Source organism: Dreissena polymorpha, chromosome 5, assembly GCF_020536995.1.
Source record: "Dreissena polymorpha isolate Duluth1 chromosome 5, UMN_Dpol_1.0, whole genome shotgun sequence".
In the NCBI taxonomy this organism is placed as follows: domain Eukaryota; kingdom Metazoa; phylum Mollusca; class Bivalvia; order Myida; family Dreissenidae; genus Dreissena; species Dreissena polymorpha.
In genome coordinates, this window is record NC_068359.1 from 52475876 (window position 1) to 52502464 (window position 26589).

Consider the following 26589-nt stretch of genomic DNA (forward strand, 5'->3'; position numbering starts at 1 on the left):
TAATGCTTTTATTGCTACTTTGAAATAGCCTCTTCTACTACGACTCTTACTCGTCTACAACTAACACAAAAACTGCTATAAAAAAATGTCGATTTATTCTTCTACACTATACTTGATTTTGTATAATGATCATCATAACATTGCTTACAAATTATTTTTTTCCTCAATCCTGACAGGTGTCCTGTGCGCAGAGAAAGCTGTGTCGGTCGCGGTTGATCTGCTCGAGGAAGACCTCGCGCTCTCCGACTCGGACAGTGATTGCGATGATGACGTCACTGATGATGTCACTAGCTGGTCGCAGGAGTCGGTTGCTGCCTCGTTCCTGGCAGCTACTTCCGGTTACAGCTCTGATTCCGAGAGTGACTCAGAGGACACGGTTGTGACAAGACGCAAGTCGGCTACATTGCAACGCCGACAAGATAGTCAGCGTGAGCAATCAATAATTAAAAACACACACCAAAAAGCAAAAATAGCCTTTTAAATACGCAAACATACCTCTTCGCTTTTTAAGAAAAAGCAAGAATAACATGTGTCCATATTCCTAACCACCTAGATTATGCTTAAGTCTACCAGACCTAGACTTTATTTCCAAATGTTGCTAGTGTCAACAAATGTGAATTGATTTTTATTGTAGAAATCGTGTCCGATGATAAACTCTCTGATTACGAAGGTTGTGATTTTACGAACAAACGCCGCCGGCGAAGGCGACGATACAACCGCCTAAAAAGGAACGTACGGACTTCACACAGTCCAGCAATAAGCGATCGTTAAGTCTTGAGTCCCGGTCTTCTGATGAGAATGCCATCTCGAGTGAAAGCGAGTCAAGCGACTCGTCAAGCTCTGATTCGGACAGTGACGATTCAACATCCGGTCCCTCTAGCGACTCGGATTCAGAAAGCTGCAGTTGAAGTACAACGTCTAGCAGCTCTTCAGACGATAGTGATTCTGACGCCGACGGCGATAATGCGCGGGAAATCGACATCAGGTTCGATAGGAATCCATGCCTCCGACTTGCGTGTGTCGGTCCGGAAGTAATATGTTTCCGATTCCGCCCGCACGCAGACGCCGAACGGAACAGTCGCTGTACTACGAGGTTCTAAATCGACTGCTGAAGTCCTATAATGCAGCTCGAGAAATCGACCTCCGGTTTGAAGAAAACCCTTGTCCGGAGACCTGCGTATGTCGGTCAAGCAGAAACATGTTACAGGTTAGACGAGCCACCCGACGGGAAACGAAGCCTCCGCTGTACCGGGTGGTTCTGTCTCGAAGTTTGCTGAGGACCTCCAACCGGATAATCCACGACTGCTGCCAGTACGGGTGTAACAGGAGGTGGCAGCGCCATGGCAGACCTGATCTAGATTAGTTTAGTAATAGTAGATATTATAGGGTTATCTTTGATTTGTAGAGGCGTCGTATGGGTCGGATCTCGGATCTAAATCGACTCAATACTAGTACTTGAAGTGATTTGTGACGTTAATAGGCCATGTAGATTTCTGAGCGCCCGTACAGGCCGGTTCGAGATCATATTTATTCTAATATATATGTGTCTATCGTCGTTTTATTATATTTAGGTAGCTCTGATATAAAATGACGTCGTACGATAGGATCTAGATTAGTTAAATTATTGCCTAACTTTGTTATAAGGATATCTAGGTAAAGCACTGTTTTGCAAATTCGCCCGTAAAGACTTTAAACTACATAATGACAATAGTTTAGTGGTGAAGGTGTATCTTATTGGTTTCAATAGGTGTATGTATCGCGCAGTTATATAAGTAATGCTCGATTTGTCATTGTCGGCTCTGGTCTTATTTAAATGTACCCCGGGTATCTGAAGTATACTTAAATGTACACCGATTACGAAAAATGTCCTGAAACGTACTCGCGAATTTTTACGCTAAATCGGTCGCGTTGTCGGCTATTTTATGCCCCCGAAGGAGGGCATATAGTGATCGGACCGTCCGTCCGTCTTACCGTCACATTTTTCGTTTAGGTTTCGCAAAATGCTTATAACTTCTATATCACTTAAGACTCAACCTCCATATTTGGTATGAATGTGTATATGGAAAAGGCCTTTCCATACGCAAACAAAGTGTTTGACCCCTTTGACATTGACCTTGACTTGAGGTCTGCGTTTAGGTTTCAAATCGCCGTTTAGGTTTCAAATCGCCGTTTAGGTTTCGAAAAATGCCCCTAACTTCTATGTCGCTTCAGATGTAACCATTATATTTGGTATGCCTGTGTAAATGGACAATGCCTTTCCATACGCACACAAGGTTGGACCCCTTTGACCTTAACCTTGAACTTAGTGTCCTCGTTTAGATTTCAAATTTGCGTTTAGGTTTCGATAAATGCTCATAACTTCTATGTCGCTTCAGATGTAACCTTTATATTTGGTATGGATGTGTATATAGACACGGCCTTTCCACACGCACATACATTTGGACCCCTTTTACCTTAACCTTGAACTTTAGGTCCGCGTTTAGGTTTCAAAATCTGCGTTTAGGTTTCGAAAAATGCTCATAACTTCTATCGACGCGTTTTTCGGGGCCATATGTCATCCTATGGAGACAGATCTTGTTTCTTTTAAATTTCTTCATATTAATGTCAATATTCTTTAAAAATGGCCACTATTTTATCGAAACTCCTACTTAAAAAGCATTCTTATAAAGGTTTTGTTCAAGAGAATATTGTTTAGTATTCCGTTGCGCGCTTTACGATATCGGATAGCGGGAATAATACTCGGGTAAGACTAAATTTGCCGGATACCTGTAAGCATCTTTTTCGTACCCGAGGTACATTTAAATATACTAAAGAGTACCCGGGGTACATTTAAGTAGTTCCCGAGCCGACAATGACCAATCGAGCGTAAGTAATGCTCTGCGCTATGGGGATATCCGTAATGACCTGATCTTGTATACGTTGAGTGACAGTTTATTTTATATCTGATATCTAGTCATCTTCGACTAAATATAGGTCACTTGTTAGAAGATGCGCACATGGTCAGCATGAGCCTTATTTACGTTAACAAAGCCACTGCTGCATCTTGACAATGGTATCGCTAACACTTTAACTATTTATTTTATATTTTCAGGTACGAAACCTGCGCAATCATCCATTCTTGACAAGACTGTTTTCAGTTGTTATTTCCACTCATCTCCATTTGTTCTTTCTGCTTTCAGATTTTTTGTCGGATTTCTCTACAGGACCCTCCATTACTTCGAAAGAAGTATCTTGAAATTGTCAAACTGCGCCGCGGGTCTGCGTGAATATTGTAGAGGTTAATAGGCGAGTCCAATGTGGGCATGCCAGATGTGTATGAGTACAAATAGTTCAAAGTATTGTACACAACGTTGTTAAATAATATTTGTGTAAGATGTCTTTATATAGTAGTTGTGTTATTTATTACGGATTTAAACCTGCTTATTATTTAGTTTTAAGAATGTTTTCGGTGTGTATGTTCATTGCAATAACATACACATGATGTATCGTTTTTGACCAGGCATGGGAAAACGGCTTGAGTACCACACATTTTAGAACAAGACTTGAGAATCACGACGTGAGAATCGCGACTTGAGAATCACGACTTGAAAATCACGACGTTTAAGTCTACAACTTGAAGCCCTCAACTGGACTTTATTCGCAAAAACATACAACATCGCGTAAAGCAGAACGCGAATTATGAACTACCGCAAAAAACGACAGCAAGTAAATCCACTAGGCAAACTGTATAAATTGCAACACACTATTGTCAGGTCCATTATATGTATTTGTATGTAATACGTTTTGTTAAGGTAAGTCACAATTGTTTCAGCATATTTTAAAAGTTAATTGTATCATAACATAAAGAAATATTGAAGTCGTAATTTTGCGTAAATTTATTTCTTGTATGTAACGTTTTCGAATGTTGGGTTTTCCCGCAGTAACTAAGGAGTAGTACACATACAAATTTGTCAGAATCCTTACATTTGTATGACTTTGGTATTAAGGTGTTTTCATGGAAGGGAAAGACCGCCAATATGATTTGTTTAACAGAGAATCTTTTAAAATGTAACATTTTAATATCAGTTTTGTACAATTGTTAAGTGTAAAATGTTGTTAGTTCCGATTCTACAGGATGTTTAAATGTTTAAAAACAAACATGTAACTTCTTAAAGTACCGATATGAAAAAAAATCAATCAATCCATTTTAAAACACAAATCTATGATAATCACACAACAATGTGCCTCGAAAATTATATCATCTCTTATCTATGGTGCAACACATCAAAGAAAAAGCACAACAAGGTATCACGTTGCTGATCTAAACATAGAACAACAATGTTCACTCAGAGATGTGTATTGATTTGTGCTCAGGCAGCTGATAAGGGTAAGTTGGAGTAATAAAGTATGCATTCATGATTGGAATTCAAACAATTTAAGCTTTGAAAAGTGTTTTTCTCCCTAAAGTAATTTCCTGCGAAATACATATTACTACATTAAACTTCGAGAATATTTAACAAGAGTGTTAGAAAGGTTTTACTAAAGCCATATAAGGAAAAATGCCCCGCCCCACTGGTGGCCATGTTTTTCAACCAACCCAAATCATTTTCAAACTCCAAGATATAAGAAGGATGAATCTTCTGACAAAATTTTATGAAGATCGAACTATAAATGAGGCCTCTAGAGTGTTAATAAGGTTTTACAAAAGCCATATATAACCATACAAGAAAATACGCCCCACCGCCTGGTGGTGTTTTTCAATCAACGGGAATCATTTTCAAACATGTCCAAGATATTAATGGGACAAATATTCGGACCAAGTTTTATGATTATCGGACAATACATGTGGCCTATAGAGTGTTAACAAGGTTTTAATAATGCTATATAAGGAAAAATTCCCCGCTCCCTTGGCGGCCATGTTTTTCAACCAACCGGAACCATTTTCAAACTCGTCCAATATATTATTGGAATGAATCTTCTTACCAAGTTTCATGAAGATTGGACAATAAATGTGGCCTCTAGAGCGTTAACCAGGTTTTACTAAGGCCATATATAGCCATATAAAGAAAAATGCCCCGCCCCTTGGTGGCCATGTTTTTCAAGCAAACGTTACCATTTTCGAATACATCCAAGATATCATTGAGACCAATTTTCTGACCAAATTTCATGATGATTGAAAATAAATGTGGCCTCTAGAGTGTAAACAAGGTTTTACTATAGCCATATACGGAAAAGTGCCTCGCCCCCTGGCTGCCATTTCTTTCAACCAACTGACATCATTTTAAGTTTCATGAAGATCGGGCAATAAATGTAGCCTCTAGAGTGTTAACAAGGTTTTACTATAGCCATATATGGAAAAGTGTCTCGCCCCCTGGCAGACATGTTTTTCAACCAACTGACATCATTTTAAGTTTCATGAAGATTGGACAATAATTGTGACCTCTAGTGTTAACAAGGTTTTACAATAGCCATATAAGGGAAAATTCCCCGCCCCTTGGCAGCCATGTTTTTAAGCAAACATAATCATTTTCGAACTCATTCATGATATCATTGAGACCAATCTTCTTACCAACTTTCACGAAGATTGGACAATAAATGTGACCTCTAGAGTGTTAACAAGGTTTTACTAAATCCATATAAGAAAAAATGACTCGCCTCCTTGCGGACATGTTTTTTTTTACCAACTGGCATCATTTTCGAACTCATCCATGATATCACTGGGAAAAATCTTATGACCAAATTTCATTGACTTTGGACAATAAATGTGGCCTCTAGAGCATTAACAAGGTTTTAACTAAAGTCATATAAGGAAAAATGACCCGCCTTCTGGCGGCAATATTTTTTTTAACCAACTGGCATCATTTTTGTGCTCATCTAAGATATTGTTGGACAGAATCTTCTGACAAAGTGCCATGATGATCGGACAATAAATGTGGCCTCCAGAGTCTAAACAAGGTTATATTATGGCCATATGAGAAACAAGGGACAAAATTGTCACAAAACCAGGTTTTCATTGTGAAAAAAAAATCTGATAAAGGGAGAAAACTCAAACTGAACTTTTGAAATGACCAAAAAAAATTAACCCCCTTTGTAAGTTTTTTTTTTTAAATCTATTTTTAGTCGTTGCGACCTTGACATTGGAGATATTGACGTGATTCTTTCGTGGGACACACCGTCCCATGATGGTGAACAAATGTGCCAAATGATTTTAAAGTCTCACAATGAATGACATAGTTATGGCCAGGACAAACTCATTTATGGCCATTTTTGACCTTTGAACTCAAAGTGTGACCTTGACCTTGGAGATATCGACGTAATTATTTCGCGCGACAAACCGTCCAATAATGGTGAACAAATGTGCCAAATGATTTTAAAATCTGACGATGAACGACATAGTTATGGCTCGGACAAGCTCATTTATGGCCATTTTTGACCTTTGAACTCAAAGTGTGACCTTGACCTTGGAGATATCGACGTAATTATTTCGCGCGACACACCGTCCAATGATGGTGAACAAATGTGCCAAATGATTTTAAAATCTGACAATGAACGACATAGTTATGGCCCGGACAAGCTTATTCCGCCAGCCCGCCAGCCAGCCAGCCCGCCAGCCAGCCCGCCAGCCAGCCAGCCAGCCCGCCCGCATTCGCCAATCTAATAACCAGTTTTTTCCTTCGGAAAACCTGGTTAAAAATGCCCCGCCCCTTGGCAGCAATGTTTTTTCAAGAAACCGTAACAATTTTCGAACTCGTCCAAGATATCATTTAGACCAATCTTACCAAATTTCATTTGACAATAAATCTGGCCTCTAGAGTGTTAACAAAGCAAATGTTGACGCCGCACGACGCCCAACGGAAAAAAGGCGCTCACAATGAGCACATTGTGCTCAGCTGAGCTAAAAATATACGAACGTAGTTTGAGCTTAAACCAATTTGATCTGGACGGTACCAACATTTGTTTCTGTGTAACACACAATCTCCTATAGGTGCACATGCGTGCCAAGTGATTTTAAATCGTACGTACAGTGCGTGGGAAGTAACAGTACAGAGAAGTCCTATTTTGACAATGAAGCGCTGTATTTTGACCTTTGACTTCAATGTTTGACCTTGATTTTAAAAGTGGCGACGATGTTGTGTGCTTGACACACCGTCGCCATATGGGTAAACATTTGTACAAAGTTTATTTGAAATCCTCCATTGCACGGGTAAGTTACAGTTTGCTTAAGTTCGTGGCAGACATACAGGCCGATAGGCACGGAACAGACAGACTCCTATGAAGCCGCCTCTAGTAAGTGATTGTGTGGGTTTTGTTATAACAACCGCACTGACCAACAAATGAATTTACAGATAAAATGCAGCATGAAAAATTTATCATCTGAAAATTGGTTAGGGCAGATGTGTATCCCAAACGTTGTTTGCTTCCCCGACTTCCACAACGTAAATAAAAACGTAAAACAAAATAAAAGCAATAAAAATCTATCCAATAATCGGGTTGTTATGTCTTAAATCCAGATGTTATTTTACCACACGTGAAAATCCGCTAAATACAGGGTAAAAACTTTTTGCATAAACAAATATGATAAGCTATTTTCAAGACTAGAAACGTGTCCACCAAGCACAGATGCCCCCCACCCCACGCAATGTCAATGGATTCAGAAACTAGCGATGTGTGTGGCATAACTTTTTGGAAAACAACATTGAACCTGGCATTAACTATTTGAAAACAACATTAAACCTATCAAAAAAAAATGCAGCAAATTGCAAATATTTACAGGACGTTTTAACAAGGTATTGACCTTTTTAACTGATAAAATATCACACATATCACCTTATTATGTCCTTAACAGTATACCTTGCAACATATCCGTAGTTGGGCATGCAATATTTCGTTTTTTATGATGATAATTTTGCAAATGTTTTAATTTCAAAAGGCCTCGTTTTGACAAATTTCAAACTTGTTACCAAGCAGGTTCCATGAGGTTATTTTCATGTGCAAGATACATTAGTAAGTTTCAATGAACTCACACACGCCATTCATGAGAGACAAGCTTACAGAGAAAAACTTGTACCTGTTTATATAGTGTACATGTACATGTGTAATAGAAAACGGCCCCTAATTTTGATTTTTTTTAACTATAGTTACCATTATTGGCACATGGGGTAATTTTAATATAGTCAATACACTTTTCAAGTTTGAATGAAAACCCTTAATCATGCCTGAGAAACTAGCTAACCAAAAAAATAAATAAACCTAGCTCAAATGCCCAAGTCTGTGCAACCCAAATGCCCAAGTCTGGGCAAGTAGATTAGGTTGTTTCATCTAAAAAAGCTAATAACGTATAAAACACACTATGGTGACGAGACGGCTTGAATTAAAACATGACAAGCGGACAAAATGTATTTATTATGCACAAACAAACAAACTTTACATGTACAAAAAATGCATTGATAGAAATAACATTTGATATGAAATGCACAAAACAGGTTTGTGTGAAACAGATTACGCCGAAATAAGAGAATAAACGAGGATAACAGGATTAAAAAAAATGAAAAAAATCAAATGTTTGTATTTATTCATAATATCATTTCATTTAAATGTATACTCTAAATAATATTGTGCGCAGAGTACTATTGTTATATTAATATGTTTTCTAGCCAGGTTATGTCGAATTCTCATAAGCATAAATCTGCTACTATGTGTTCATGATCTTAAAAAAAATACAAGCCTAACTAAATTATTCAAGAATCCATAACTTAAATTTTATACTTAACAAACAAAAGTTTATGTTTCAACTTCAGCATAGTCTTGCTGAAAATTAAGTACGACAAACAAACAACAACATTAATTGTGTGCCTGTCACTTGATTTTTACTCACAAAACCTTAATCAAAGTAGTCTTGCATATTTTTTAAAAGCTAATTTTAATCTGCTTTTAAACAAAATGGGATGGTATTTTGAAACTTTATTTGTGTCCAGATGGAATTGGCCACATAAACATTTTTATTTTAACAGATACCGAGATAGCCATTTGATTTTAAGCAAACTGAGGCGTCCAATAAACTCGATTATTATAGGTACTAGAAATTATAAACATTCATGTTACACTAAAATACTATGATAGTTCCACATTGACTGTGACCTCATCCATTATTCAAATCTAAGAGCATTCTTAATACAATTCTAAATAATTGCAAAATAAAAGGTATTTAACAGAAAATAAACCACAATTATTTTAATTACCATTAGTTAAATGAAAATTCTTGCATTCGAGGCATATTGACAGTGAATAACAAAATAAAATGACAATATTTCAATAACCAACTACATTGGGCATCAAATAAAACAAATATTTATACTTTAGTATAATATGTAACCTCCAAAAACTATCAATGGTATTATTTATAAAAACTTAAATCAATATGTACAGTATTGTTTTAATTTGTGTGAAAGTAAATGCAAATTCTTAAAAAAACTTTTTCAAATACTGTGTTGCATCAATATACTTATTTCAATTAATTTTGATTTTGTTCAAGTTGTTTTTTCTTTATTAAGCCAAAGAATGTAGGTGATGTTTCACAATCTTGAAAACATTCACCAAAAATGTAAATAAATAAAATGCACCAAACACAAATAGCTCTGTATTTATAATAATTTCAGATTGAAGTATGAGCTATGAATTTCTACAGCACAATATTTCACACCAAAGTGTAATAATGTTCACACCAAAGTGTAATAACATTCACACCAAAGTGTAATATGTTCACATCAAGGTGAAATAACGTTCACATAAAAGGGTTATCAACATACATTGACATGCAGATGACAGATTTTTGAGTAACCAAATTTTTTTTACATGTTTATATTTAACCAAATTTCAATTTCACAGCCATTTTCGTAACTGGTGGTTATAACTTTTGCTAAAAGTGCATTGATGATAAAAAAACAACAGTATTTGCTCAAACAAGTACAAAACCAAATCTTAACATCAGTTGCATTCGTAAAAGAAACATACAAACATGGAATGCAACATAAAGGGTCATATAGAGGAAACGTGTGTGGCTCGGCTACATTGTCATTTGCACTAAATGTGCATATATTTGAATTCACTTTTGTTTTTGCACATTTTGCAAGTTTAGCAAGGCCATAAACATTATACTTTAAAATCACTTTAATTTCAACTGCTTCTAGAAGAGATACCAAAACATTCATGACTATCGTATTTTAATATCTTCACGCATAGAAGTCAGTGCCAGGTAAATATTGGTGAGCTATAATACCAATTTAACATAAATAAGAATATTTACTTAGATGTACGTCTTTGCATACGTATATAACAATAAATATATGTACACAAGTTAAACCCTCCCTATTTTCTTAACGATACTGTTACAGTCCATTCCATTTCTCTGCAGTCAGGAAAATTGTTTGTCCTTACATATTTTTTCCCACACTTCACATCATGGTGATTGAATAGGAATGTTCACAGTTCAAGCAATGCTCTCCGAATCCTGTTTTCCTAACTGCACGGCATGCAGGTGCATTTTGATATTACAATATTACAAGCCAGTAAAAGTACTCAGAAGTGTAATCCTTTTCAGTCAATGTTCTTTTCTTAATTGTCAAACAAGTGCAGTTTCGTGTACTGACGCGGAATTCCTAAGCACACTTCAAACTGTCTGTTGAAACCAACAGTAACATGTAACATATATACAAATATTATTGTTAACATTTCACACTAGATTTTCAAAGTAAGAATTACTAAATCACAGACGTATTCATTTTTACATTCACACTTTTTTCTGAAGCAAAAAACAAACAAAAAAATCACAACTGTATATTTTCTTTAAATTAAATATAAAACAAATAATGTTACTTCTTTTCAATTTTATTTTTGCAGGTTCTGTATAATTTATTCAGAAACATTCTCTTGCTATGGATTCTCAATGAATGAATGCTGATCATTCTATTAACACAAAAAGGCTACACTTTTTCAACAAAATAATGCTAAAAAAGATTAAACACAGTATTACTTTTTGTTGACTTTTCTCAGAAAAGTTCTCTAAAAAAATGTTACGCTTTCACAGATATCTATCCGTCGCTTTCACTTCCAGAGCTGAACACGTCTTCCACATTTGGGATTATGTCTGCTTTCGATTGATGATTATCTGAAAACACATTAATGTGGAGCAATACACTACTAGTGCATACATGTACCTGCTGTCAGTACAAAAAAGCAACACTAGGTAAGTATTAAATAAACTACCACTGACTTAATGTCTTGACCACTAATTCATTTGATTCTGTGTTCTTTTAATAGACAAAGGTTTTTCAATAAGGTATTTTAACTTAATTTTCAAATCCTAAGATTCAGTTTTCTATTCTCACAGTGAAAAAAAAACATAGTGAAGAAATTGTAAATTATCTGTTTTGCCATTAAAGATATTGATGTTTATGGTTTTATTTAAAAGAAAAATTGGGGAGTCGGATGTGTCTTATGTAGGGACATAACTAAACATGTATGAAATAGCAATAATTCTGCAAATCGAGAGATAATTCAATTAACTCTCATGAGTTAGTTAGGTTTCATTACAAGTTGCATTGGTTTTAAAAAAAGCATAATGGTTTAATTGCCATACAATGACTAATGAGTCACAACTCAATTATGACAGCTCACTGAAACTGTCTCCTGGACTTTTAAGCTGTCTAAGACCTTAATTATTACTGTACACGATTCATAAGAAGTCAATATATGATTTCAATGAATTGCTGCCTCGGACACAATAACCCTAATTAATTTTAAAATTTTTCACAATGTTTATTAAAGAATCAATGTATTTATATAATTCTTTTCTTCAGTCTTTAAAATAAACAAGTTTTCAAGGATAAAATAAATCTGAGTTGAAGTTTATTCCCTCTAAAAATTATTTAGGTAACTTCTGCAGAAATTATAACAACCAACTTTTGTTGTTATAAAACATTATATCTAAATGTAATATACAACAATTTTCAAGTTAATTATTACTGTTTTTATCCTTTGTATTTTTTTTCAAAATATAGCTTTTCCACAGTCAAGGTCATTAAATCATTTGCAAGTTCGAGTTCCTTGACTGTGCAAAGATTCATAATCACCAGCAACACCTTGATTAGTGAAAGGGAGACAACAATCAATATATGCAAACAGCACTATTGACTTTACAGGAGGTCCAAGCAGCTAATATTTCTAGATCCTGAACTAAAATACAAGTTATTCTTTAAGACAATATTTAAATTCAGAGATTGATAATTGAATGTTTGATACAATTGCATCATAATTATGCTATTATGACAACAATTCTTATAATCATTATTAGTATAATCAAGTCCAAATTTCATAAACAGGTTTCTGGGATCAAATTTAGAATCAACACAACACAACTTACTTAAAAATTGCTTAATGTCTACTGTATCTTTACAGAAATAGAGAGCTGATATGTTTTTGCTTGTTCATTAAAACATGTTTTGTGTTATCTGATATAATTAAAAACAAACAAGATTTCTTCTGAACAAAGTGCATCCGAAAAGATCGGATGTTTCCTGTAAGCTGATATAACCTTCCTTTGAACTCTCAAATGAGATTAAGACCGACCCAGCAACATGACTAATGGGTGGATTGATCATGAAATCCTTTCTAAACCATTCTACCCCTATCTCTGATTGAAGTAGGGCGGCCACATGAAATCCTTTCTAAAGCCATTCTACCCCTATCTCTTATTAAAGAAGGGCGGCTACATGAAATCCTTTCTTAAGCCATTCTACCACTATCTCTAATTCAAGTAAGGCAGCCAAATGAAATCCTTTCTAAAGCCATTCTACCCCTATCTCTAATTCAAGTAAGGCAGTCACATGAAATCCTTTCTTAAGCCATTCTACCCCTATCTCTAATTCAAGTAAGGCAGCCACATGAAATCCTTTCTAAAGCCATCTCATCCTATATCTGATTCAAGTATGGCGGCCACATGAAATCCTTTCTAAAGCCATTCTACCCCTATCTCTGATTCAAGTAAGGCAATCACATGAAATCCTTTCTTAAGCCATTCTACCCCTATTTCTGATTGAAGTAGGGCAGCCACATTAAATCTTTTCTAAAGCCATTCAACCCCTATCTCTGATTCAAGTAGGGCAGCCACATGAAATCCTTTCTAAAGCCATCTCATCCTATCTCTAATTCAAGTGGGGCGGCCACATGAAATCCTTTCTAAAGCCATCTCATCCTATATCTGATTCAAGTAGGGCGGCCACATGAAATCCTTTCCAAAGCCATTCTACCCCTATCTCTGATTCAAGTAGGGCGGCCACATGAAATCCTTTCTAAAGCCATCTCATCCTATCTCTGATTCAAGTAGGGCGGCCACATGAAATCCTTTCTAAAGCCATCTCATCCTCTCTCTAATTCAAGTAGGGCGGCCACATGAAATCCTTTCTAAAGCCATCTCATCCTATCTCTGATTCAAGTAGGGCGGCCACATGAAATCCTTTCTAAAGCCATCTCATCGTATCTCTGATTCAAGTAGGGCGGCCACATGAAATCCTTTCCAAAGCCATTCTACCACTATCTCTGATTCAAGTAGGGCGGCCACATGAAATCCTTGCTAAAGCCATCTCATCCTATCTCTAATTCAAGTAGGGCGGCCACATGAAATCCTTTCTAAAGCCATCTCATCCTATCTCTGATTCAAGTAGGGCGGCCACATGAAATCCTTTCTAAAGCCATCTCATCCTCTCTCTGATTCAAGAAGGGCGGCCACATGAAATCCTTTCTAAAGCCATCTCATCCTATCTCTGATTCAAGTAGGGCGGCCACATGAAATCCTTTCTAAAGCCATCTCATCCTATCTCTGATTCAAGTAAGGCGGCCACATGAAATCCTTTCCAAAGCCATTCTACCACTATCTCTGATTCAAGTAGGGCAGCCACATGAAATCCTTTCTAAGGCCATCTCATCCTATCTCTGATTCAAGTAGGGCGGCCACATGAAATCCTTTCCAAAGCCATTCTACCCTTATCTTTGATTCAAGAAGGGTGGCCACATGAAATCCTTTCTAAAGCCATTCTACTCCTATCTTTGATTCAAGAAGGGCGGCCACATAAAATCCTTCCTGAAGCCATTCTACCCCTATCTTTGATTCAAGAAGGACGCCACATGAAATCCTTTCTAAAGCCATTCTACCATTATCTTTGATTCAAGTAGGGCGGCCACATGAAATCTATCCTGAAGCCATCCTACCTCAATCTCTAACTCAAGTAAGGCGGCCACATGAAATCCTTTCTTAAGCCATTCTACTCCTATCTTTGATTCAAATAGGGCAGCCACATGAAATCCTTTCTAAAGCCATTCTTCCACTATCTCTGATTTAAGTAGGGCGGTCACATGAAATCCTTTCTGAAGCTATTCTACCACTATCTCTGATTCAAGTTCGGCGGCCACATGAAATCCTTTCTAAAGCCATTCTACCACTATCTCTGATTGAAGTAGGGCAGCCACATGAAATCCTTTCTAAAGCCATTCTACCCCTATCTCTAATTCAAGTAAGGCAGTCACGTGAAATCCTTTCCAAAGCCATTCTACCCCTATTTCTGATTGAAGTAAGGCAGCCACATGAACTTCTTTCTAAAGCCGTTCTACCCCTATCTCTGATTCAAGTAGGTCGGCCACATGAAATCCTTCCTGAAGCCATTCTACCCCTATCTCTGATCCAAGTAGGGCGGCCACATGAAATCCTTTTTAAAGCCATTCTACCACTATGACTAATTTAAGTAGGGCGGTCAAATGAAATCTTTCCTGAAGCCATTCTACCCCTATCTCTGATTCAAGTAAGGCAGCCACATGAAATCCTTTCTAAAGCAATTCTACGCCTATCTCTGATTTAAGTAGGGCGGCCAAATGAAATCCTTTCTGAAGCCATTCTACCCATATTTCTGATTACAGTTTGGCATATGTCAGTAACTGACATAAGTGTGTGGACTTAATACCTTTAAATCAGCTAACCCAGGAACCTTTGACTTGGTAAACTGACCATTGAGATATTACTAAAACACTGTTAAGAACGGCAAAGAAACACAAGCCTAACAACTATCTGATTAATTGCAGGAATCGGTCCAGCATTGCCTAGCAACCAAACAGGCTTTGTAACATCACATCAGTATCAATGCACTTAAGGTTAGAAACATTCAGTTATTGAGACGGAAATGGATTTAATTAAATGCCTTGCATTTCTGATTCGTGTTAATACTGTACCAGTTTGTGTGACTCATGCTATGAAATCGGTTATAAATTCTCATTTTTCATACAAACTTTGGGAATCGCATATATTTGGTTCAGGTTAATCAATATGTCCTGAAATGACCAGGATTTAGATAATGGAATGCAAATTATGGTATAAATTTGATAAAATTGTTTTTGTCTTTGTTTCTGAACTTGTTTTTGGTTAAAAAAGTGCTTTGCTTTTTAAAGGATACATGTAAAAACAAATCTAAATGATTATCATTGTTTTATTTATAATAAAGAAAGACTTATATCCAGGAAATATAAAAATGACTCTAAATGATATTTTGTATTAATGTATCAAAGTATGAAACAAACAAGACATGTGTCCAAACGAAATGGATGCCCCCATATTCCGATATTTTCCTAAAATGAACTCATGTCAATAACGTCAAGCTGTTTATCTAAAAAATGTAATGTATGGCCTCGAAATGTTTAACTTGACCTTTGAGGTAATGATACAAACAAAACTCAGTCTCCTCATCGTTGACATTTGTGGTCCATGATGAATGTTAAAGTCAAAGCCCAAACAAGCACTTTTATCTCCAAATTTAGCCTTTGACCTCTAAGTGTGACCTTGACCTCTGACGTATGGAGACATCATGATGGTTGACATTCTAAATAACGGCTACATGTATCTGCCACCTTCTTAAAAGGGGGGCATAACATATATGTTTTTGTGGTGATTATAAATAACCAATGAGAAAAATATAGCTCATTTAATAAGTGGAATAAATTAATTTCATATTAATTAATCTTTGTAGTCTAGCCATAATCACAAAGATTTGGGAAGACCTGGTATGCAGGTAAATGTTTATGCATGTTACACTGACCCCTGGTTGGTTTATCCTCTGAGACCTCCTGCTCTGTTGCCTTGTATGCAATCTGCTTGGGAAGCTGCACTGAAATACCACAAAATACGAGGAATGTAACAACAGTTAAACATTAAATTTAAAATGAACTTGAAAAAACAATTAAGGTATAAACAGTTGAACTTAGGCCTAAAAAAAATAATGTTGTGGTTCTGGTGACATTGCAAAAATTTCTAGGTAGGGTAGGTCGATTTATTATTTTGTTATTTTCTCCAGACAAGATGCCTGTTTTTAAAAGTCATTTTAAGCTGACGGTTTTCACATAAAACCTTTATGTTCACCATTGAAAAGTGTTCCCATTATTGTGTAGTGGTCTTCTTTGTATATTTATCATTTTTACTATTTGTTCAGCCAGGTGAGATTCAACCTATGATAAAAACGAACAGAACAACCACCATGAGTCCGGTTAACGCCCAAAAACTAAGTTTAATACGGGTGTATTAACGTAATGAATGCAGCTTGCTTAAAGAATATATCAATGTAATTAAATCACGTAATTGAAAGTAAAAAAAATCACTGTTTTACCCCATCCACTTACGATCACATGAAACTTACCCAGTGAGTGCTGGGGGGGGGGCTGCACCCTCCATACGTTATTTCTACAGGGCCGTATCCAGGAAAGTTTGACTGGGGGGGGGGGCAACACAGGCAGGATGCAGGAGGGTTGCCCCTCCCGAATATTTTTTTTATTATTAGGCACTGTTTAAGGTGAATTTTAATGCATATAAAAACATTATTTTATGCTATAAATTTATGGATATATAACACGTAAATCAGCACTTTTCTGAAGTCTTCAGCATTAACCATTAGGGGCAGTCTATAAAGTATATCACGCTCCAGGTGGGTGGAGGGTGAGTAAGTAAGTGTGACAGTCTGTGACATGGGGGAGGGGGTCAGGCCATGTGTGATGTCACACATTCATTAAAAAAATATACAGTCAATCTTGTGCTTGCGACCACTTGAATAAAGCGACTTTTATCTTATGCGACCACTTTAAATCCCGCCCGAGCGTTTTAACTATATTTTCATTTTGACTTTTTTATTGTATTAAGCTACTTTTATCTTACGCGACCAGCGACCGCTGATTTTAGTGTATTTTGATGCCCAAGTCTTGAATTAAGCGACCGCTTTAAGGTAAAAGTGGTAAATCTGTTGACCGTTCAGGGACTAATCATTGTTGATTGTTTATCTAAGCCGATAAGATGAACTATTACACCTTCGTTTTGATTTCAAACCAGCCATTTTCCTTTGTCTCGATGACCGGTTCTGACCGGTGTTAATGCTGACTGCGTATCATTTTTTAGTGTCGAATAATACAGTGAGGTATTGCCAACAGTTTACGGGTTTAATAGTTTACTATCTGGGACGGTAAGTGAAAAATTTGATCGCCGATTTTATTGCTGAAACAATGCGCCGACGCGACAAACATTATAACAGTGTTCTCGAGAGGTGTAACAAATAAACTATTAATCGGTAACATGTAACAAGATTTAATCTGTTCATTAAAAAATATAATTGTTATTATGCTAATTAGTTTGTTTTAGCAAATTTTCCGATCAGGCGTGTTTATTTAGTTTTCAATCAAGTTGTATTATTTATTTCCCTCTACCAATAATATAATATAATAATCGAGTCAGATATATATAAGCTTACATGCAGAAATTAAAATGTCAAAACGGAAAGTATTAACGTTAAATGAGAAAATTGGGGTATTGGAAGTGTCGAAGAGTAAAAGTGCACGTAAATTTAATCGGGAATGAGTTTGGAGTCGAAAAAAACCATTCTCCGTGCAAACCATTCATATTGTATTAAGAATAAGAGAGAACAAATACAACTTTTTTTAAGTAGAAAAAATGTTTTATTCATTTTATTTATATTTAGATTCATTTGATTACAAAAGCTAAAATCGCTGTGCTGTGTCAAAAGGAGATACTTTTTCCTATATCTGGATTTAAAATCAAAGGTCCGCATTCATCCCAAATGGCTTTTTTTATTTAAAGACCATTTTATTAAAAGACCGCTTTTGGTTACTTCCTTTAGTGGTCTCTAAATACAAGATTAACTGTATGTCTAATTTATTTATTATTTCTTTAGAAGAATTTAAAAATAATTTTCAAACATTTGTGACAAATTTCAATAAGTTTTATGTAAAAATAAGACGAATTGCTTATGTCCTGAATGTGTTGTTTTAATTTTTAAAAGCCGGATCTCACTTGCTTGCTTTTGCGGTGGTAAAATGTTTATCTACATTGACAAGTGGGCTGGGTTTATCTGCCAGTGATTTGCTGATAACATTTATGTGTTAATAAACAGAAACACGTGTTTGAGCAGACAGCAATTTGGTATATTGTTGAATCTTTATTTACATGTAAACTTGATTTTAGTCATCCGCAAGCTATTGGCTGAGAAAAGTTCATAACCTTTTAAGTGGGCGGTGCTTAGCATTTGCAGGGAAATTTGAATTTCAAGCTGACAACAAAACACTTTTTTCTGTAAGTCAATAACAATAACTTACAACCACCAAATTACATATACATATTGTATGTATACTAAAGTATATGTTTGTTAAATTTCATTGGAAAATATTAAATACAAACTTAAAATTTTTGAAAATAGTCATTTTTGTTTTCTGCTGTTTACATACCAGTGTACAACTGAAAAGTAGACATTTTGTGAGCCCTTTTATACTGCTTCTCTGGTGTAACAGGCAACTTGGCTGGGCCCGCTTATTCAATAGGCACAACCACCACACATATTTCAATGACAACATAATTGATTGGACTGTTCCATTTTAGTTACTAAAAGGTTAAAAGAAAATCTAAATTATAATTTCGTTTGTATTAGAGGTAAACACGTCGATAAATATTCGTAATGACCATCGTAACAACCCTACGTTCATAAAAGCTTGTAATGTGAAAGTTCTTTTACCGGTGAGTTAAATTTTAATACTGTGTAATAGTGTATTGTATTTTAGATTAAATTTGAATTTTCTATTGATTTAAAAAATGTTCGAAATAGTGAGTTTGTGACGTACTTCAGGGTGGAGTGTCCATGATTTTGTAATAACAGTTTGTGACATGGGGGGGGGGGGGGGGGGGGGGGGGTAAATGGTAATAAAATCGTGACATGCTTTATCAACGGCCGCACATATGTTTCAAGCTTAAGATTTCAGAAATGTATGACACTTTATGAAGAAGGAAAAGCAACCTTTAAAACTAAAAAACTTTTTTATAAAATGTAACATAAAGTATGATTGTATAGATGGTTTGATTTTAAAGAGAAAATACTTCTATGCTTATATGTCAGTAACTGACATATAACCTACTAGTATTTTCTCTTTGAACCAAAATCAAACCTCCTCTTAAGTTTCAAAATTAATTCATAATGAAATGTTTATCATCTACAACACAGTTTTCACAGACATGTATAATAAGGTATTACTCTAGAGGATGTTTGAATTCAAAAGACATAACACTATTATCGTCCAGACCTACGACCCTCTGTATCAGTTCCATCCATTCGCTGTTTCTCTTTCCTTGTCCAATCAAAGACGTTTTTACACCAATCATCAAAAGATGAAGCATTGAGCACAATGGGTAATTGACAGATCGAGGATGTGTGTAATTAAGGTGATAAGAAAACATAGCCTAGGGGCTTATCTCCACTGGAGAGTAAAGTAGCACTAATCCCCTTGTGTATCTGGGGCAATAAAACACATCTGCGCATTTGTATTGCGGAGAAGTGTACTGTGGGCCCTTTCATGTGAGAAGAATTTGCAGTTGACCCATTATTAAAAGATCATAACTTGACAGCCAGCTGGGAGGGGGCGGGCCCCTGGGCCCAGTGCCTGGGTACGGACATGTTCTATAACATATGTAGAGTGAAATGGCGTTATTTGGTGCGCTATGACTCCTCAAGAAAAATAAGAATATCAATGACACTGATGGATGCTCCCCGATGATGCGCTTTGTCAATGTATGTGTTAATAAATACCTAAAAAATCTATTATTAGCCTCGGTGACCTTGACCCAGTGACCTCAAACCTTTTCAAAAGGTAGAGGTGCATGCAAGGTACCTACATGCCAAATATGAAAGCGATTGGTAAAGTATTGAAGGCGCTATGAGAAACGGAAGCAAAAGTGTGACGGAAGGAAGTCTATTATTAGCCTCAGTGACTTTGACCCCATTGACCTCAAACATCATCAAAAGGTAGAGGTCCATGCAAGGTACCTACATGCCCAACATGAAAGCGATTGGTTAAGTATTGAAGACGCTATGAGAAACGATAGCAAAAGTGTGACGGAAGTAAGGAAGTAAGTAAGTAAGGAAGGACAAATTGGCAACTATATGCTCCGCCGAAATTTCGGGGAGCATAAAAAACAGTCATTGATAACGACATTTAAAAACAAGAGCACCGCATAGCGGGTGCCAATGCTCGGCTGCGGGTGTTGTTTTGAATAAATGAAAGCTTGTCAAAAGTTTCATATAAGAGGTCACAGTGACCTTGACCTTTGACCTAGTGAACCAAAAAAGGGTGTGGCGTGTAGAACTCATCAAGGTGCAGCTATATATGAAGTTTCAAAGTTGTAGGTGGAAGCACTTAGATTTTAGAGCCAATGTTAAGGTTTTAGTATGGCGGACTACCAGCTGGCTATGACAATACCTCAGGTTTTCTCATAAAAAACAACGGAGCTAAAAACTAAACGGTTATTATGAGAAAATGTCCAAGTCTAAGGCTCATAACTACCCCAAAATTCAATGGACAAGAATGAAACTTGCACTTCATCTGTAGGTCATAGAAGTATACTAACACACCAAATATCAGGTCAAATACATGAAAGCGTAAAGGAAAAAAGTTCGGAAAATGGAATGCCAGACGAACAGTGTGACTGCTTTAAGCCACACTACAACAAGAGATGTGTTTTTCAGAAACACAATGCCCCATACTGCGCCACTTTGAAATAAAATTCCTATTTATCATTTGGCAGGTATAGACATCATCTCCCCTTAAAGGTTTATTACTGCCCTTGGACTTTGTCCAATCCAACCAGGGGGGGGGGAGGGGAGGTATGTAGACAGAAAAAAATGACCAAGTCAGACATCACTGACAACCAAGGCCTGTGGTTTATCAAAGAGATCATAGCCAGAGTTCATCATGTATGTATGGACTAAATCCACTGGTATTTAATGAAAACTAGCATTCACAAATTAGAACAGGTAAGAAATGATAATTATACCAAGAGATGTGTTCGTCAGAAACACAATGCCCCCTATTGTGCCGCTTTGAAATACAATTGCTATTTATCATTTGGCAGGTATAGAAATCATCTCCCTTTAAAGCTTATTACTTCCCTTGAATTATGTCCAATCCAACGGAGGGGGAGGTCTCACAGTCAACAATGACCATGTCAGACATCACTGACAACCAAGGCCTGTGGTTTAAAAGAGATCATAGCCAGAGTTAATTATGTATCTATGGACATGAGTCCACAGGTATGTAATAAACATCAAAGAAATTATAATTATATCATTTAAAAAAACTTTGACAAATCAATCATTTGAGTTATAAATAATCAAAATAATTAATCTCTACAGTAACTGTGAAAAGAACTTCCATTCTTGGTAAGGAAATATATTATATGAGATTAATAATTATATAAATTACTTCCCTTGAAAATAATTGTCTCTAACAAATCTCTATTTTTAGTAGCAAATAATTAAAAGCCACTACCGTGACTGTGATTGACCACTCGAAATGTGCAGCTCCATGAGATACACATGCATGCCAAATATATAAAGTGGCTATGTTCAATATTGAATAATAATCTCCCTTTTTAAAGCTTATTACTTCCCTTAAATTTGTATTTTTTACCGTAGACCGTCAAGGATGACCTTGACCGTTTACCACTGTTGTGATACAATGTGTTTGTCAGAAACACAATGCCGCCTACTGCGCCGCTTTGATTTATTTAACAAAAATATATACGTCGGAAAGTCAGATAACTACGTCCATTTAAAGCTAATTACTTCCCTTGACTTTGTGTTTTCGACCCTAGACCTTGAAGGATGATGTTTACCTTGAAATTTTACCACTCAAAATGTGCAGCTCCATGTGATACACATGCATGCCAAATATCAAGGTGCTATCTTCAATATTAAAAAAGTTATGGCCAATGTTAAGGTTTAAGCACGACGCCTATGGCCGACATTGGACGACGAGCTGGCTATGACAATAGCTCGGGTTTTCTCCAAAAACAGCCTCGCTAAAAATGTTTTACCCTATCCCGCATAGATACGCATAATCCCGTCTCGATCGATTCCGTATCAACCATACTTTCTATCTATTACTGCATATACTTACTACTTTTCCCGTCGCTACTCATTACCCGATGATCCCGTATATTCCAGTTGTAAAGCAAATTCTGGTAAATACAATAAAAGTGCTCAAGAATTTCAAGAAACACAAAAATTCGACATTTTTCTCAAGTATCAAATCAATTTTGGCATTTGTTACTATTTAAAGATGTGATGAAATAACGTCCGATCGGGATGTTTTTTTCCCACTGAACACGCGAAAATCGCCCGACGTTATGTCTATTATTTATAAAACACAAAATATATCCACACTTTCCATGCGAAGTTCTTCCTGTCTGCATAATTTTCGCGCGCTTTTTATTGAGACAAAGAATAACGCACTGTTAATTTGACGATATAATTTGTTAATGTCGAGTTAGGAAGCGTGTTTTGGATTACAAATTGAATAATGCTCATTTGAGAATCAAACGAAACATTAACAGTGTTGTGTAATTAATTCAACGATAATTTGTTAAAGAGCATTACGTGTCGAATAAATGTTTTGACCATATTATGCATGAAATGCACAATATCAACGAGGATGTCACCCGGTTGCCATTATCTGTCTTCTAAGTAAGTTGCCGAGATTTCATCATGGAGGTGTACGCCGTAGTCCGATGAGTGTGTTAGATAACAAAGCCAACAAACTGCTATAAAATCACACACTTATGAAAATTACGTCACTCGTCGTCTGCATGATTTTACTGTAGGTACAGGTATGAATGAGGATCATAAATCGGCTCTCACAATTTTCGGCTAATTCGATATCGCTTTGATATTTATCCTACCGGAAAACGGTAAAAAAAGTTTAGGGTCGGCACGGTCAATAAAAACTTTAGGGTCGGAGCATTTTCCTAGGTAGGGTCGGGTTACCGGCACCACAACATTTTTTTTCGGCCTTATGTTCAACTTTTGTTCATTCTCTGCATTAATCTTTGTTTAACTTAAAGTACAGAACATAGTACACAAACATGTAATCTTTGAAACACCTCAGGTTTGGAAAAAAAACCACCATTCTAACTGCGTTAACCAAACCACTTTGAAAAAGATTGATCAATCTTAAGAAATATTTGCAATGAGGTGAAATCAGCCGACAAGGAAAAAAACACAGCATGTCAATATCATTAGACAGATACAATGCCTTACTTTCATGGCAAAACCACATCATCATCACTGAAAAACTGGTAATTGGCAGTAATCCATGAACTAAATAAAAGGCATACATAATTATAAACAAGACTATTGCCAAGCAATATATGTCAATTGGCTCAATCATTGTCAGAATTTTTTATTTTTTATTTGTTTCCGTAGCTACCAGAATTTTTGACGCAGGAACAAAATGAAATGGCGTGCATAATGTCCATATTGCCATCTCCCCATACCACAAGTGTCATGAGAAATATGAAGAACTTTGAAAGTTATCGCAGGATCCAGAAAACAACCATTTTGAGCAGTATTTCTAGTCTATTTGTTGCCATAGCAACCAGAATTTTTGGCGTAGAAACAAAATGAAATAACGTGCAAAATCTCCATATTGTCATCTATCCATGTTTCAAGTTTTATGAAAAAATATTAAGAACTTTTAAAGTTATGGCAGGGTCCAGAAAAGTGTGACAGACAGACTCACAGACAGACGGACACACGGAGCGAAAACCACACGTACCCTCCGGTGAAACTGGTAGGGGACAACAAGAGCAGTATCTAGAACAATTCAGCCACTTTTCTGTTAAATCCACTCTCCGAGTTATGTTTCAATTTTGTAAAGGTAGGATTTTTACTGCTGTCCTTTCTAGGTCTACCTGTTTAAAAGGCCAATATTTATCAATCAAGTGTTGTTATTATGGCAAGGTGGAATGTGGTTGACCATCAAACTGAGCATAGACATAACAGGCTAATAACACTTCTATTAAATAGAACGTTTTTGAACATTTTTTTTGAAGCAAACTAGATATTGAAATGCATATAACTGGATTGAGAAAGGATTACAGTACTACAAATGTGAAAGTCAAAATTGCTAAACCCTTACCACCCAGATAAGCACTTATTTGTAGTCCCTTAGAAATTCGAATTAAACTTAAGAGCTTTCTTACTGGATTAAAGTTATAAAGGCATAGCCAACTTTAAGGTACTTATGTGCTGCAAACCTGAAAAGACTGCAAGTTACTTAAAGGTTGTTCTGGTTTTATGCTACTTGCAGATAGCCATTTTAACTTCGCTTCTGAGTGGGAAAGAGTTAAAGATTTGAGACAACAACGATCCTACCTTTAGCCCGCATCTTAAGCAACATCTGGTAGACCTGTTTCATCCTCTTCATGCACAGCTTGCTAGCCTCTGCGTGGTTCACCATGGGAACGGGGTAGTCCTTACCCACGATGCACTTGGCTGCAACCTGCACGCTCTCGGGGGCATTCCAGGGCTCATAGATGTACTGGGCCGGAAAAGCCTTCAACACTGGCAGGTAGTGTCTGTGAAAGAACAATTTAATACAAATACATGATAATAATGATAATGATACAATAGTTCCAGCCATAGAACAATTCAATACAAATCTATGATGATAATAACAATGATAAAGTGACAGTGATAGAATTATTCAAAACAAATACATGATGATGATAACAATGATACAATATCATCGGTGATAGAACATTTCAATACAAATCCACGATAACAATTACGATGATGAAGTACCAGTGATAGAACAATCCAATACACATCCATGCTTATTAAGTCTATGATATTGTGTGTTCAGTTTCCACATTTTGACAGAAGAATCTTCGTTTGATCCCGACAGGACTCAACCTTCTCAAGATCTATCCAAAATAAAACAAGTACTGGTGCAGTGTCTAATTCCACTATTGCCCTTTATCAACCATCCCATCCAAATTAGATTTTTTAAATTGTTGATTATGTGTTGGTTTTGATTAATACAGAGGACTTCATTTACAACAATTACAATTTTTGTATTGATCGGGAGCAGGAAGGGGGGCTTGGGAGGAATCTATGTCATAGTCGGCATACCTAATTTTGAGTTCCCGCACTATTTCATGATTTAATCGACTCCTCAAGCAGGGGTGCAATTTAAAAACCATTTTAGAAAATAAGGTACCCCACCTTACAAGGTAACACTTAAGTCTTCATTTGTATATAGATCCTGCAAAGTTTATTAACTATTTGTAAAATGAGTATGACATTAAAAGGGAGGAAATCAGCTTAAAGGAGAAAAATCACACCCCTGTCAAGTATTGTTCATACATGTTTATTGTCATTCAATTATTCTAATTTCATTTCAATATAGATCAATGGAAATGATGCACATCTATGAACATTTATAATTCAATTGTAATCACATATTCAACAAGACTATTGCCAAGCAATATATGTCCCTGTGCTGGCTCCACTATTGTCAGAAATTTATCCATTGTCAGATTATTATTTATTTATTTGTTGCCATAGCAACCAGATTTTTTTACGTAGCAACAATATTAAATGACGTGCATAATGTCCATATTGCCATCTATCCATGTTTAAAGTTTCATGAAAAAATATAAAGAACTTTTAAAGTTATCGCAGGATCCAGAAAACCACCATTTTCAGCAGTATTTCTAGTCTATTTGTTGCCATAGCAACAAATTTAAACACGTGCGGATCACATGTAAAACCACATGATTTGCTCCAGGCATGGACTCGCCTGAAGAATTAAAATAAATGCACAGACTCGGAGCACAGGTATTGGGCGTGTGGCCAAGTCACTTAAACACTAACAATATGTCATAAAACAACATTTTTCATCATTTTGACCAAAAACGTTATGATATATATATATATATATATATATATATATATATATATATATATATATATATATATATATATATATATACAAGGTAGGTATCTCTTGACACAGGAAAATCACCTACATCAACATTTTTAAGCCATTAAGCGCCGAAATGGCGGTAGAATTTTGTACCATTTTGTTGGGAAAGGTGACAAAAAATGACCACTCACGGCTACTTGCCAACATAAACTACAATAAAACACTTCTCGAACTCGTAGACATGATAGGTCGGCTCACGTCTATCTG

The 26589-nt window shown here is 36.2% G+C and overlaps 1 protein-coding gene across 1 annotated transcript in view; it reads right to left on the reverse strand.

Moving 5' to 3' along the window:
- Positions 1-9473: 9473 nt before the first annotated feature.
- LOC127831225 (cryptochrome-1-like) overlaps positions 9474-26589 on the reverse strand; it is a 60814-nt gene continuing 43698 nt past the window's right edge. The window contains exons 10-12 of the mRNA XM_052356211.1: positions 24768-24970; positions 16113-16181; positions 9474-11143 (exon numbers count right to left, since the gene is read on the reverse strand). Of these exons, the coding sequence (XP_052212171.1) occupies positions 11067-11143; positions 16113-16181; positions 24768-24970 (349 nt within the window). The 3' untranslated portion in view covers positions 9474-11066. The remainder of the gene's footprint in view (positions 11144-16112; positions 16182-24767; positions 24971-26589) is intronic.